This window comes from Corapipo altera, unplaced genomic scaffold, assembly GCF_003945725.1.
Source record: "Corapipo altera isolate COAL_440 unplaced genomic scaffold, ASM394572v1 0, whole genome shotgun sequence".
NCBI classification, from domain to species: Eukaryota; Metazoa; Chordata; class Aves; order Passeriformes; family Pipridae; genus Corapipo; species Corapipo altera.
The window spans coordinates 31,215,996-31,230,304 of NW_020884872.1; the positions used below are offsets into that span (position 1 = coordinate 31,215,996).

Sequence of the window (14,309 nt, forward strand, 5' to 3'; positions counted from 1 at the left end):
AACGTTAAGCTGTGAGTTTGCTTCGGGAAGACCTGGCCTCAAATACATGACTAGTTTTGAGCAGAGACTTTGATGAGGGAGTCGTAATAGAGTCTTATGCAGGAAGCAGTTTACAAGATAAAACTGAAAGTCTCTTTATCCAAGTCGCTAGTATATTTACGCTGTTGCCTATTGGCAAATCAGTCTGATGTTTTTCTTGGAAATTTGTTTTCTTTTGATAATATCCTAAATACTGTGAAATACTGTCTTAAATTATATGCAGACAATGGGTTAAAACAATAGAATTGGGGATATTGAGAGAACTGCAAAAAGAACTGCTGGATCCTTTTGACAGGTGATTGTTCTGCCCTTTCTCTGGGGTAATGTGCTGTTGAATTGTGTCTGGTGGTGACTTGTTTACTTTTCACCTTCTTTCTTTATTCCAATTAATATCTTAATCCAAGAAGACAGTAATACAAACATGACATGAAATACACTGAGTATTTTCTCAGCAATGCTATTGGGGAACAGTATGTAATTCAGGATTGCCGTGTGTGACTGCAAACTTAGCAGTCGGGGTGCAAGGGGAAAGCCAGGGTGTTTCCTGCTCATATCAGGGGATATCCAGTCATCCATTATTCTGCCTGCAGGGAATCTTGAGTGCCAAAATCCTGAATCTCAGATGAAGGTTTGGTTGATTCATCTTTTGTTTCTCCAAACCCTTATTAATGCTTACGCTTCTTAGGCCTTCCCTGGTCTTGCAAACTGTTGTGTGGATACACAACCAGCGCAGATACTCCTTGTACCTAACGTCAGATAGCTGCTAACATCCCACCTAACCTCTGTCACAGTTCTGATTTAGTTTAAGGGCCACCACAATTCAGTGGAGTGGTCTTAAAAGGTCCTTGTCCCAAGTCGCCTAACATGATGACAGTTCCCATCATTTGCAAATCCTCATGTAGTTTGAAAGTTCCTAGAGAAAAGTGGGAAGCTTTGCTTTTGACCAACACCTGAGGCTCCTGGAGGTAACACAGTGTATTCTGCCTGTGTGGAACCAATGTACCTTGGAGTAGAGCTCAACAGCTGTACTTCAGGTTGTATGTTTGGGAGGATTCCCACTCTGGTGTATAGGTTACATGACAGTAAATTTGGAGTGTGTCTGCTGAAGATGGTGCTACATTGATACAATGTGAAACTCATTCTCAGTCAAGTGTACTATGGGCATAAACACCTCTCTTTCTTCCTTTTTTTTTTTTTTTTTTGTCTTTTTCCCTAGGGTTTGTGAACTAGAGGAATTAGGAGAACTGTCTCCTTGTTGGGAAAGCCTTCGCCGACAAATAGTTACTCAGTACCAAACAATTATTTTAACTTATCAGGAAAATCTAACTGACCTGCACCAGTATAAAGGTGAATTTTTTTCGTAATAACATGATTCTTCTCAACCAGGTTCGGTAGTGTTTCTCTGAAATTGGGAACCCAGAATTTTTTAGTCTGATGAGTAAAAAATGCTGTTATATTTCTTGTCTTTATTAACATTTATTGTGAGTTTACTAGTTATCTGGGAATATTTGTCTGCTCCATTCTCTTATCTAACCCTTAAAGTAGAGAACAAGCATGAACAGTAACAAAAAGAATTTGATTGGGTTTTTTTTTTAATCTTCTCTGCTTTTCTTTCAGCACATAGCAAATAATGAATGAAGCTTCTTGATTGTTTTAGCATAGGCACAAGGAGAGGGTTTTTGTCCTTACTTTTCTCCTGCATTTCTCAGGTCCTTCATTTAAAGCCAGTAGCTTGAAAGCTGATAAAAAATTGGAATTTGTTCCTACGAATTTACATATACAGAGAATGAGAGTCCAGGATGATGGAGGATCAGGTATTTGTTTCTTTCTCTCTTTCTTCACCTTATGCTGTTACTTTTCTCTCAATTTTTTTTATTTCCATCCTCAACCATACAGCCAAGTTTCTACAAAGTGCTGTACTAGCCTCAGAGTCCAAATATCTTTGCAAAAGAAGAGGCATAAGTATAAATATTGCTATTCTGCAGGTGGTGAAACTAGGTTCTGTGGTTAACTGTATCCTAGGTGGCACAAGTCAGCCTTTGTACTAGGATGGGGTTAAGATGCTGTGTCCCTTCCATGTTTAATTGTAGCAGAATAGCAAAGGTTCTGACTGTTGTGCTTTTTCTCTGGAACCAATATGTATGGTTATGCAAAATCGCACATGTGTTCACATCAAGCTTGTTTCTTCATTAATAACCTAGGTTTTCCCTTCTTTTACCAGTAATTCCTGCTAACTATGGGCACACAGTTGTCCCATGTGTCCATGTGAGGGATTGCAGTAGTGACAGATTTTGTGTAGAAACCAGTGTTCAAGACTTCTTTATCACTGTGAGTGTTCTAGATTTAAAAACAAGGAGACCTGCGTTCACATATGAGTCTTTCACTTCAAAAAATACTTGATGGATTTCCAGGGCCTCTAGAACAATTCAGTTTTCTTTGTCCTTCAAAACACTGGCACAAAGTTTTCCAGAAGTTATTTTCAGAGTAGTTTTTGAACTTCCACAATTGTTTGACCACATTAAAGGTGACAAGCTTTCATTTGTAAGTCGTTTTTGTCCATCCCAGATCAGAACTACGACATAGTCACCATAGGAGCACCAGCAGCTCATTGTCAAGGCTTTAAATCGGGTGGCTTGCGGAAAAAGCTGCATAAATTTGAAGAGGCAAAGAAACAGTAAGTAGAAATATTTATGTCAGGTGTTATTGTGCCTTTTCCTTCTGTTCCATTCTCAGTGATTTGGAAAATCACTCCATTCTATGTTTTTCTTGAATTGCATTTAATAGTTCTACTATAAAATATGAAGATTTTTCAGTGGTTTTTTTTTCCAAAGAAGAGGGAAAACACTTTCACCTTTATATTACTGTATTTATTTATTTACTAATGGGCCCTTTCTAATAGTCTTTTTATGGAGTCTTTAATTTTCCTGCATACTTGTTGATTCATTTAGTTTAGTTATTTTAGGTGTTGGGTTTGGGCTCTACCTAATTGTGGATTAGGACATTTATATGTAGAACCTCCTCAACTGCACTACATCATGCTTTCAACCCATTATTTTCAGTAGACTTTCACCTCTCTCATAATTTCAAGGTCATGTTCCTGAGCTCTCTTTGGTAGGAAACAGCTGTGTCTGATTGGTAAATTCCTTGTTGACAAAGTGAGTTTAGTTCTGGGGCTATTGCTTGAGGCCTTTCTGCTTTGCCTAAAGGTTTATGCACAGATTACACTTCTGAATCCAGCCTCTGCTCTACAAACAGGATACTTGACCTCCACAGTCCTGTCTTCAGGGACTGTCAAGTGACCTCTCTGAAAGTATAGCCATATGTACTAGAGGAAGATGCAGGAACTGGGAATGTCGCATACGCTGAAGGCAGAAACACACAAGGCACCCACTCCATCTCTCAAAGAAGAGAGATTGCTGTATGGGTCTGCATTATGAGAACAGCAGGACAAGGAGTCACTGTAGCTAGGGAAGGGAGACCTTGATCATGCCCTTCAAAAGAAAGGATTAGTATAATTTGGAGCTGATAGCAGGAGGGAGGGACATGGGAACCAGGCTCTGCAAACTGCAGAAGTAATTTTGGCAGTAGAGAAGTGAGTTAACAGCATTCTGTGAACATCAGTCAGATATGTACTGATAAAAAGATTGATGCAAAAATATGCCTAATGTAATTATTCCAGGCTTACAAAGTGCGCACTAGGATAGGAATGGAGGAAACTGTAAACCTGGAAACCCTGGTATGCTAGGCTCACCCTTTCTGTTCTTTTGATACCACTATTGCTTTCTGAAACAACCTCCTTCTGTCACCCTAGCCACCGAAGTGGTCCTTACTCTTGCAATACATAAGTTCCCACAGCTTTTTTGTTTCTTTTTTTTTCCGCTTCACTCAATAAGTAAGCTGATTGGAGAGCTTAATTTCTATCCAGTACTTTTCCTCTAAGCTTTTCAGAACTATTCCTTCTGGGTCCATGAAAACTGCAGGTTCAACGTTTGAAGAGTAACTTTCATTTTAAGTGCTTCCATGTTGTCATAAAAACCAGTGTCGTAGAACTGAGATCCATCTCCTCAGTTTCATTGTTACATTCAACTCCTTCTCCTTTCATTGGCATAACTGTGCTTGGTGCATTCACAACATTTCCCCAAAACAACACATGGGCATCTGGCAATCTGTGTTTTTTTGCTTACAAGTTTAATCTTTATGTACCCGCCTTGTTGAAAAAATTACTCAAAATAAGTTATTTCCCCAAATATACTTTGTTTTGTTTCTGCTTTCGGTATTTGCTAACAATCTGCTAATTTTATTTTGGTTTTTTTGTTTTTGTAGCAGTTATGAGGAGTGTTGGTGAGTTTTCTGTTTCTGAGAGTTCTTTAGAGAGGTTTTCTGTTGTTTGGGTTGTTTTATTTTTCTTTTCTTTGGCAAAGATCTGCTGTGTTTTAAAGTGTGCAGGGCTTTTTAATGTCATGCATCATGGCATCCCTAGTTGTGCTCTAAGTAATTGTAGCTGCTTTGTAGAACATGATGTGTGAATGAATTTCATTTCATCTGCAATGTTTGTTTGTAATGAACAGCTAGCTTCCTGGCTCTCTCTGATCATAAGAAGTTATAAAACTGAAAATCAGAACATAAGGATTTTATATGTTTTTCTTTTTTACTTCCAGTGAAAACTACCTGGAATGAGAAGCTTTCTGCCAGAGGTGGAAGATAATTAAGATAACTCTATGTATTTTTAAATCTCAATAATGATAGATTGGGCATGGTTTATATTTCTGTAATCCATGTCTTCATTTAAACATTTTTCCTTAACTTTTGTTTATTTTTCTTAATGTTGAGGTATTCAGTGCTATGAAAAGGAAACATTACTCGATGGTTCAACAATGCAGAAGTTCTGCTCTAAATTACTCATATTGAGGTTGAACCCCTAATTCACTGAGAATTTAAGTCTGTGTTACAGTTTGCTGATATAGTATAATGAAAGCTGTTCATTTGCAAAAACAATTGCAGGTTGGAAAGTAAGTATATGTGAACTTTACACCATAAATTTTTCTCCCAATCATCCCAGCAAATGTCTGTGATTAAAAATATAGTAACTTTAATCAAATCTTAATATACTGCATGGCCTTTCCTGCCAAATATGTCTTTATGCATGTTAACCACACTGTTGTGGAAAGAAATTGCTCAGAGGAATTGTCACTAAAATCACCAGTCACTAGAGAGTACAAATCATGTACAGAGAAAGTCCTAAAAGCTGAGACTGAATTTGCTGTATTGCATAGCAGTTCTGGGGAGTGGTTGTTCTCTGCTTCGCTCGGGTGGGTGACCAAAGCACAGACAAGGAAGCTCTTTCAAGAATCACTTCTGCATTACATTCTTTGGAAACAAATCCCTCATCTCTTTTTTTGCAATGGAGCTCAGACAGATACTGGCATTAAGGTCCCCCTTGCCTTAATATCAGTTAAGGGACAAGAATTGGATTTGTGGCATGATTTTAAAGCATGCCCCACGCAATCCTCCTGTCTTACCTCACAGATACGCTGCAGAGATTAATGGTATTGCTCTAAGGGTAGCAGAGGAATTCACACCTCTTGGAGGCCATGATCTGTGGTAACTGTGGCTGGAAAAGAAACACCTCTCCATCTAGTCTCTCAGCATGGCCCTGTCCATTGAACAGTGCTGAGATTGGTGCAAACAGTAGGTTCTTCTGTGCTGTTACTACGCTGAAGCCATTCATGACTGGAGAAAAAAAATAAAATTAAGATAATATACAATTGATGTCACCTCAGGCTTGATGCCATGTTGTGAATGGGCATCGCATTTGTCACAGCTGGAGCTGATGTAAAGGATACCTTTCCTACTGAGAAGAAAAAAGCCAGCATATTGCTTGACAAAGGGAGTAGTGATCAGTTGGTTCTAAATAACTTAAGAGCAGAGCTTCAGCCTGAAGTAATTTTCTAAGCTAAAAGGCAGCTTTTGTGAATGGCTTTTCTCAGGTAGGATTAAATCACCCTTTGGAAGTGCTATTCTCTCTCCAGCAGTTACAGAACATCTGTCTTGGACTGGATAAGCAACTTCTGTAGACATCTAAACGTAAAAGGACAAACTATTCTCCACTGCCAAGTAAGCAGTCTTAGTGGAGCTGCAGTATCCCAATATAAAGATATGTTTTATTGGTGTCATTTATTTCCCTTACTGTTTGAAAAAGGCTAAAACTTGGTAGTGCTTGATACTGTCACAGATGAGTTTACTATGGGGAGAGTTGTATCATGTCCCTAGTTTAGTATATTAAGTGTGTGCAAACAGAAACTACACCAAGGACAGTTTCCTTGGATTAGCCTGGAGATACACGTTGGTTTTTTACATATCATAAAATTGCTTTTATTGGTGTAATTTGATTTAGGCCTGCAATGAAGGAAAGTATATATTGGATTTTTTTTTTAATACCACGGTGTTTGCATTATGGATCTCGTGGCAATTCTCTGAAGAAGTGAGAAGGAGTGCAGATTTTCTTTTCATAGTGCTATTAGCTTTGTGATAAAACAGGTTTGTAAACCTGGCCTTAGTGAAGTATCTGTGTAGTAAGGAGAGGGAGAAGGGGGCAAGCTGTCTCTGCAAACAGCAGTTCTGTATCTGATGGCAAAATCTGTCACCCACATTCTTGTCAGCAAAACTGTCCTTCTGGTGTACAAACTCTACCCACAGACCTTTGACATAAATGATTAGTAAATCTGCATCTGAATGCTTTCAGTAAAGGCAGAGAAGGCTCTAGGATCATGTTCCTGCTGTGCAATTGCCCACTCACCTTTCACTGTTGATCGCTAGCTTAGGTAAATTTTTGTTGTCTGCCATTAATTCCCCAGCATGCCACTGTAATGTGCTACCTCTAGATCAATTCTCCCCCTAAAATCAGTCTTTCTTTTTCAGCACTTCAACAAGTTCCCAGTCTATAATATACATCCCACAGGACATTGTTAGAGCAAAGGAAATTATTGCACAAATCAACACCCTGAAAACGCAAGTCAGTTACTATGCAGAAAGGCTGTCAAGAGCTGCCAAGGATAGATCAGCTAATGGCCTTGAAAGAACACTTGCTATCCTGGCAGACAAGGTAGGAGAATAATTCATTTCCCCACTGAAGCACAGTTGGTTTTTTTTTTCTATCTTTAGTAGGATTTCTTAAAACATCTATTTTACGTTGTTCAGTAGTGTGTTGTAACATGTGCAGTCCTAAAGAAAAAAAACTAGATCAACCTTTAAAATTTCCTGCTTTTATTTAGGCTGTCTCCTACTTTTCACACTCTTGCCTTCACCTCCTCTTGAGAGTGCAGTGGTGAGCAATGTCCTCTGATTCCCTCCATTCATCATATTCCAGTAATGTGCATTCTTCACTTTCTTTTATATCCTTTTTTCCATAACCACCTGGGATGTTTTAATGCTCTGAGTCATCTGTCAAGCAGCAGCAACTGTGCAAAAGTTAGTGAAACAATTCTGTATTTTTCCACTGGTGAAATAAGGAATAATGGTGACACAACCTTTGCTTGAATTATAGAGATGTAAACCAGTTATTTCTTGTTGTGTGCTAACAAAAACCAGACTGGACCCACAGCTGAACACAATCTTACAGGGAGAAAAAAAAACAAATGGAGTTTTACTGACCCATTCTGTCCTTGAGGCAGATCTGAACGTTGTAAACAGCAGCAGTGACCAGTCAGCTTAATATAAATTGTCCCAATGGAGGTGATATGAATATGACTTTGTAGAGTGCAAAAAATAACGTGACCTCATGTAAATGTATTATTTATTCACTCTGAGTATAACTGATCTGTGGATAATAACTGATCTACAGCTGGATAATGTGTATATATAATGTAGTAAAGTCCTGTTTCCTTTTTTTTTTTAATAGATGCACAGGCCACATAGTTTTCATATTCATATAATTTATAGAAATTCTTTAATACAACACCACTAAATAAGATGGGGAACGGGTTGCATTAATTAGTGGGTTTACCTTCAGCCCTCTTTTTAAGTGTTGTTATGATTCCAGATGCGATGATGGGGGTGAAGCTTGGTCTCTCTGGTGCGGCAACTCTTGTGTGGAGTGTAAAAATTGTATAATCATAGAATATATTGGCTTGGAAGGGACCTATCAGGGTCATCTTGTCTAACTCCTGGCCCTGCGCAGGACACCCCAAGAGTCACACCATGTGCCCAAGGGTATTGTCCAAACACGTCTTGAACTCTGTCAGGCTTGGTGCTGTGACCACTTCCCTGGGGAACCTGGACGTGTGTCTGCATGTTGTTCTAAGCTTTTGTCAAATGAAGTGCAAATAAAGGTGAACTGCACATTCCTTAGTGAAATTTTCAAAAATTGCAAGGTTAATGTAGTAGTACGGACTCTGGAAATGCACCATTTGTGTTTTGGGATCCTATACTGTGTTTTAAGGACATTCTGTAAAATTTTTCTAAAGGTGCCTTTTACAGAATACTAGTTCTTTTTTACTTTCTGTGAAAAAATACAGTATAAATTGTTTATGGAATAATAAAAAGTTTTTGAAATGTGGAGGGTTTATTGCTTTTTAGACCCGGCAACTTGTCACAGTCTGTGACTGCAAGCTGTTGGCAAATTCAATACATGGACTGAATGCTGCAAGGCCAGACTATATAGCTTCAAAAGCATCTCCAACCTCTGGAGAAGGGGAACAAGTCATGCTGAGAAATGATCAAGATACACTTGTGGCCAGATGGACAGGAAGAAATAGCCGATCTTCTCTGCAGGTGGATTGGCATGAAGAGGAATGGGTATGTTCCCTTAGTGGAATGATGAATACTTTCTTCTTTTTACTTTTGTTTACTGTGTTCTTCTTTGACAAACTCTATAGCTGCTCACCAGATATAGGATCGGTATTTAGGAGATTGGTCAACTAGCGAAAAAATGGCCTCTGTCCTATGCTCAGTTACTCCTTGGTGTGGGAATACAAAGAGGCCTTAATAAATATTTCTGGGTCTCCTAAACAGTGGAAATTGTTACAGTGGGTGCATAGCTTCTTTGAGATCAGTTCCAAGGGAAAGTAAATAGCTTTTAAAGTAAAAAAACCTGACCATACTACAATGGGCTTTTGCACTTCTCCAAAATAAGATGTGTTTTGTCTGTTAGCTATACAAGTCAGCCTTCCTATTTTTATTCACGTCTAACTGTCCATAACTTGCAGTCTGTCACTGTTCTGGCTATGAACAGCATTTTAAAACTGTTTGCACAAAGTATTCAAATGGTTTCCTTACCACCCTGCCAATCAAAATGAGAGTTGGACTGTGTAAATTCTATCATTGTGAAATATAAACAGAAATTAATTAAATCTCATAAATAGTTAGGATTAATTAAAACAGTTATGAATATTGTGAAATACCAATTTTTAAAAAAGATCCAATTCATTTTGGAAATGATTCCTTGCTAGTTTCAATTATTTTGGCATACTTCAACTTACAGTCCAAGTCACAGTAATGAGATATGAATAAAGCTAATTCAGTTATTTAGACAGTACTATAATACAGTAGTTTTATCTGTTGTTCACTGAGTTATATAGCAAAAAAGATGTGTGATTGTATACAATTATTATGTCAAATATGAATTTCAAGAATAAACAATAGTACCAATTGGAAATTGGAATAACATTGCAGGAAGAGGCACCTAAAATTGTTTGGCAAATTAACTTAGAAAATAGCTTTGCAATTTAGCACATAAGTCATGTCACTACATATTGTTGGCATGCTGGTATACATTATGTATCCATAATTTGTGTGTGCACATGTGTAACCATGATAGCCCAGAGGAGATTTTCAGAGGATTTGTGACTAGAACATAAGAGGAAATGTATTACCAAGGGATTTTTTACCCAATGTCTCTTTTCTTTTTAAATTGAGAAGGAAATGTTTTCTTTTAAGGAGAAAGTTTGGTTGAATGTCGACAAAAGTCTAGAGTGCATTATACAGAGAGTGGACAAACTTCTCCAGAAGGAGCGCTTGCAAAGTGACAGCTGTGAAGATGTTTTCCAGTGTGACGTCAGCAGTACTAGTAAGAAAGGTAATCGGGACACTCGTGCCTACTGGATAAATCCAGAAGATTTAAATGAGACCTCATCATCCTCACCACCTTCATCATCCTCACCACCATCTTCATCCACACCATCCTGTGCATGCCATTCCCTCAGAAAGACAAGTGCGTATGCCAGACACTGCTTGTCACTGCTGCTCTTACTGTGCGCTGGCATAATTCCTTAGCCTCCCTTACATCCCTCCATGTGTTTTTAGTTCAGTGGTGGTGTTAAGCAGTGATGTAAGGCAGAAAGGGCTCTTTGTGTTCTGGGCGTGCTAAGCCCATTACTTATTTTGACATAAGTGGTCTCAGTGAAATCCTTGCCAAATCCATTGATGACCATGGCATTCGGATGTTTTAAGCTGGTAAAACAGCTGTTTGGGTTTGCATATGTCAAACACCACCTCTAGCAGCTTTCCTGTTGGCTTCAGCTTCTTTGCAGCAATCAAAGCTTATTATAGTGAACCTCTTTAAAAGATAAATAGAACATGAGAGAAATGCAGGCACTACTGCAAAAGTTATGGTCCCAGCTGGGCTGCCGAAGCATGGGAGGGAGCCAAGTAGTCCGATTAGATTGAGTTGAATTTGGATGAATTTACTGGATTTCAAAGCAAGTTTTAACAAAATTTGTCAAGAGCTGTGTTGCTGAGGCACTCAATTATTTAGACTTCTTGTAGCTGGAAAGTAGGAATTGGCAGTGCAAGCTCTCAGTGGAATAATCCAATCTAAATTTGAGCTAAAAGTGGGTGCTGGATTGAACCCAGCATAAGGTGGTGAGCATGTGAATGAAAAATGTCTTTATCAGTTTAGATTGACATTTCTGCAGCTGTGCATTAGATTTCATAATTATGTCACCTACTTATATATTTGTTTGACTTATTCTCACATTCTTTACATGTGATCACTATGACTTGGGCACTTAATAGAGCAGATGGGCAAAGTAAAGCTTTAGAAAGATTGATCTGTGTTTTCATTTCCTTTTTACTGTTGTCTTATCGTTTGATGGCCCTTTGTCCCTTATGTGTGAATGTGACTTCATGTCCATCCCATTGTTAGTGTTGCAGTGCAAGGTAGTACCTTAAGAAAAAGAAAGAAAAATAAATGTTAATGTATTTTTATGTAGCTTTGCACATGATACATACAGTTTAGTCTCTTAGAAGACGGTGTTTTTCTAGATTAGACTGACATTTTTGTGTATTATAAAGGGATAGGAGAGTTGGTTCTTCTTTCAGAGTATGTACTCAATCTTTGACTAAATTTCTTCTACCAGTTTGGTACCTATAAATGTTTTTATTTGCTAGCTAGTTTACATAAAATTTTATATGTATGTACATGAAAGTTTAATCAGTAACCTTCAATGTTCATGTCAATGATTAAAAGTTGTGGATTTTAAATTTGAATATTAAAAAGAATAGAAAAAATCTGTGATGGGTGATATCAGAAGCTTTTCCCAAGAGAATTTGATGCTGAAAACATCTTAGAACAATAATTTTCTTTCATTTTCAGTAGATATTTTAAATCTGCTCTGGATCTTGACACTTAGACTGTATGAATGTGGAATTGGCTGCATGTACCTACCAAAGATTGTGTTAGTGTAAAGAATTTCTTTAACCTTTCCCTGCTGTTCATGCAAAATAGCCAAAAAAAATCTTTCCATTTAATTGACGGAACCTGGGGCAGAAACATTAAATCAAGAAGTGTACCCAGTTTTAAACCTAAGGGACTTGCTGCCATTTCCCAGTGCTACCTAATTGTTAGGAATCTCTAAAGTCTGACTGTCAACCAATGTTGAGTGAATTTAACTTAAAAAATCCCGAAGAGGGAATCCTGTTTCTTAGGTATCTGGTGCAAACATTGTTCATAAGTCTTAATGAGCAATCTGAGTACTTGATCATATTCTCATCAGGTGTAGTTCCTAATTAATGCTCAGTATTTTTGATGGAGGAACAGGTTCAATACTATGAAAAAAATTATCTTAGGAGATATCACTTGAATTTTTCCATTGAGTTACTCTCCTTGACTCCAAACCTAACCTGATAAATGGTTTTAAACTAAAGGAGGGTTGATTTAGACTAGTTGTAAGAAACAAATTTTTTTTATGATGAGAGTGGCAAAACACTGGCAGAGGTTGCCCAGAGAGGTGGAAGATGCCCCATCCCTGCAAACATTCAAGGTCAGATTGGATGAGGCTGTGAGCAGCCTATGTAGTGGAAGATGGCCCTGCTTATTGCAGAGGGGTTGGACAGCTTGATCCTCCCACTGAAGTGATTGTGGAATACTCATAGACTTGGTTGTGTTAAATATTTTAGAAATTGTATAACAGAATTTTGACTAAGGTAGCAAAGTACAGTTTCTTTATTACTCTTTTGGTGTGGGTTCTTTAATGTCATTTTCTGTTAAGTGCATTGAACTTACTGCTAGTCTTTTGCTCTTCTGTTTAGCAGCCTTACTGCCAGCTTATTCTATTATTGCAGTAAACCAGTGGTTCTCAAATTGTGCCCTGTGGATCACTGGGGATTGACGGGTAATCCACAGCGAGCTAGCAGGTACTGGCTTTCCTCCAAGTCCCCATCCAGGTGATCCTCTGATCAGGAACAATGGAGTGGAGGAGACAGCCCATGCCCTTGGTGCCTGCGGGCAACCGAGTATTTCTGCTGAGCTCCTCTTCACTCAGTGGAAGTGTTTGAGAACCCTGGCATTGAGCATTTGAGTTGCTTATATTTGACTGTGTTGCTGCTCCTTAATCATGCATGTTGCCCCTCCATTTCTGTGCAGATTGCAGCCCCACTCCGGAAGAATCTGCCCCAGGTATGTGCATTCATGGCTTCTGCTTCTTCTGAAAATTGCAGGGGTTTGTTCACAGTTAACTGAACAAGTGCCTTGCTGTTAAGATTGACCATTCTGAAATGGTAATGCTCTGTAATGCCACATGAGTTACCTCAGCTGTTGAGAAGTTATTATTTCCTAAGAGTACAGGGGGCATATGTTAACTTCTCATGTCCAGGTATGTGAGAGCACTTGTTCATGGCCTCTTTGGTTTTTCCAATTGATGTGATTTAGCAAACGGATGTAGGTGACAATGGTTTGAGGCCTGTTCCAAATGTCATTGAAATCTGTGGAAGTCTGACATCTCAGACATTTCAGACATGCCCTTTCATATGTGCTGTTGAGCTGGCCTTTCTGAATGAGAACTTGAGCAGAACAAGGAGCAGCCAAAAAGGCTGATGGAAAATCTCTGTTGTGGGTATGCACCAAGCAGTGTTGGGCATTGCAAGTCAAATGTTTCAGAATACAAAATTTAGGTGTCTCGTCCCACTGTTAGCCTTCTTTCTTCTGTCCTTGTACTTCCATACACATTTACAAGGTCTGAATAATATACCTCTTCAATACCACTCTCTCCCGGACAGATTTCTGTAGTTTCTTCCATTTGAACTTAAGGTTCAGTCTTTGAACTGTTACAGTGTGGGCTCCTGGGTTTAATGTAACCAAAGGGAAATAAAGCCTCAGTGCAGTTATGATTTTTGTTTTCACAAAATATATTGAAGTTGTTTTCAGCTACCCACCATTTTCTTCTATCATTGAGAAAATATTTTTAATCAATAAAAGACTCCACGAGTTTTTAATTCTTGGAACATCACTTTAGTTTTTGCAAAATATGAATGTGGTCCATAAATATATGTATTTTTTACTTTTAAGATGAGTAATTAAAAGCAGTCAGGTCACTCCAACTTGGTACCCACATACACCCAAACCTGCATATTAAACTTAAGTGGTTGAAGCTGCAGTGTGTAATGAAACACTTAAGTGCCTGTTTAAGCGGGTTGCTGATTATACTTTACTGGATCAGGGGTACGTAACTACCACTTATTAATAAGTCTTTTTTTTAGAGATCATGAGTCATTGCAACCTTGACCTAGATCAAGGGCAAGTGTGGGTAGACAGTACTTTGATTTATGGATGCTAGGTTTTTTTAATATGAAAAGGCTAAAAATATCTTTTCAAGTCTCTGGAGGACAGATATTTTAATAATATTTTATTTCTCTGTAGAAGAGAGACCCTTAGGGGGCAAAAAGCAAAAACTTATCTCTCTCTTCTTCCCTCCTTCCCTCACCCCCTTGCCCCTTCCTTCAAAATGCCACATTTGAAAATGTATTTTAAGGTATGACTTTGGTCAGCAGCAATCATA

General features: G+C 38.3%; 1 protein-coding gene across 12 annotated transcripts in view; it reads left to right on the plus strand.

Annotated features, from left to right (window-relative positions):
- INPP4A (inositol polyphosphate-4-phosphatase type I A) overlaps positions 1-14,309 on the plus strand; it is a 125,407-nt gene that overhangs the window by 87,729 nt on the left and 23,369 nt on the right. For 7 of the 12 annotated variants that reach the window (XM_027641963.1, XM_027641952.1, XM_027641906.1 and 4 more), the window contains 8 exons: positions 1,256-1,386; positions 1,749-1,853; positions 2,605-2,713; positions 4,363-4,380; positions 6,958-7,141; positions 8,614-8,832; positions 9,973-10,246; positions 12,899-12,931. In XM_027641963.1, the coding sequence (XP_027497764.1) occupies positions 1,256-1,386; positions 1,749-1,853; positions 2,605-2,713; positions 4,363-4,380; positions 6,958-7,141; positions 8,614-8,832; positions 9,973-10,246; positions 12,899-12,931 (1,073 nt within the window). The remainder of the gene's footprint in view (positions 1-1,255; positions 1,387-1,748; positions 1,854-2,604; positions 2,714-4,362; positions 4,381-6,957; positions 7,142-8,613; positions 8,833-9,972; positions 10,247-12,898; positions 12,932-14,309) is intronic. The other 5 variants (XM_027642000.1, XM_027641980.1, XM_027641989.1 and 2 more) reach the window with 3 other exon arrangements.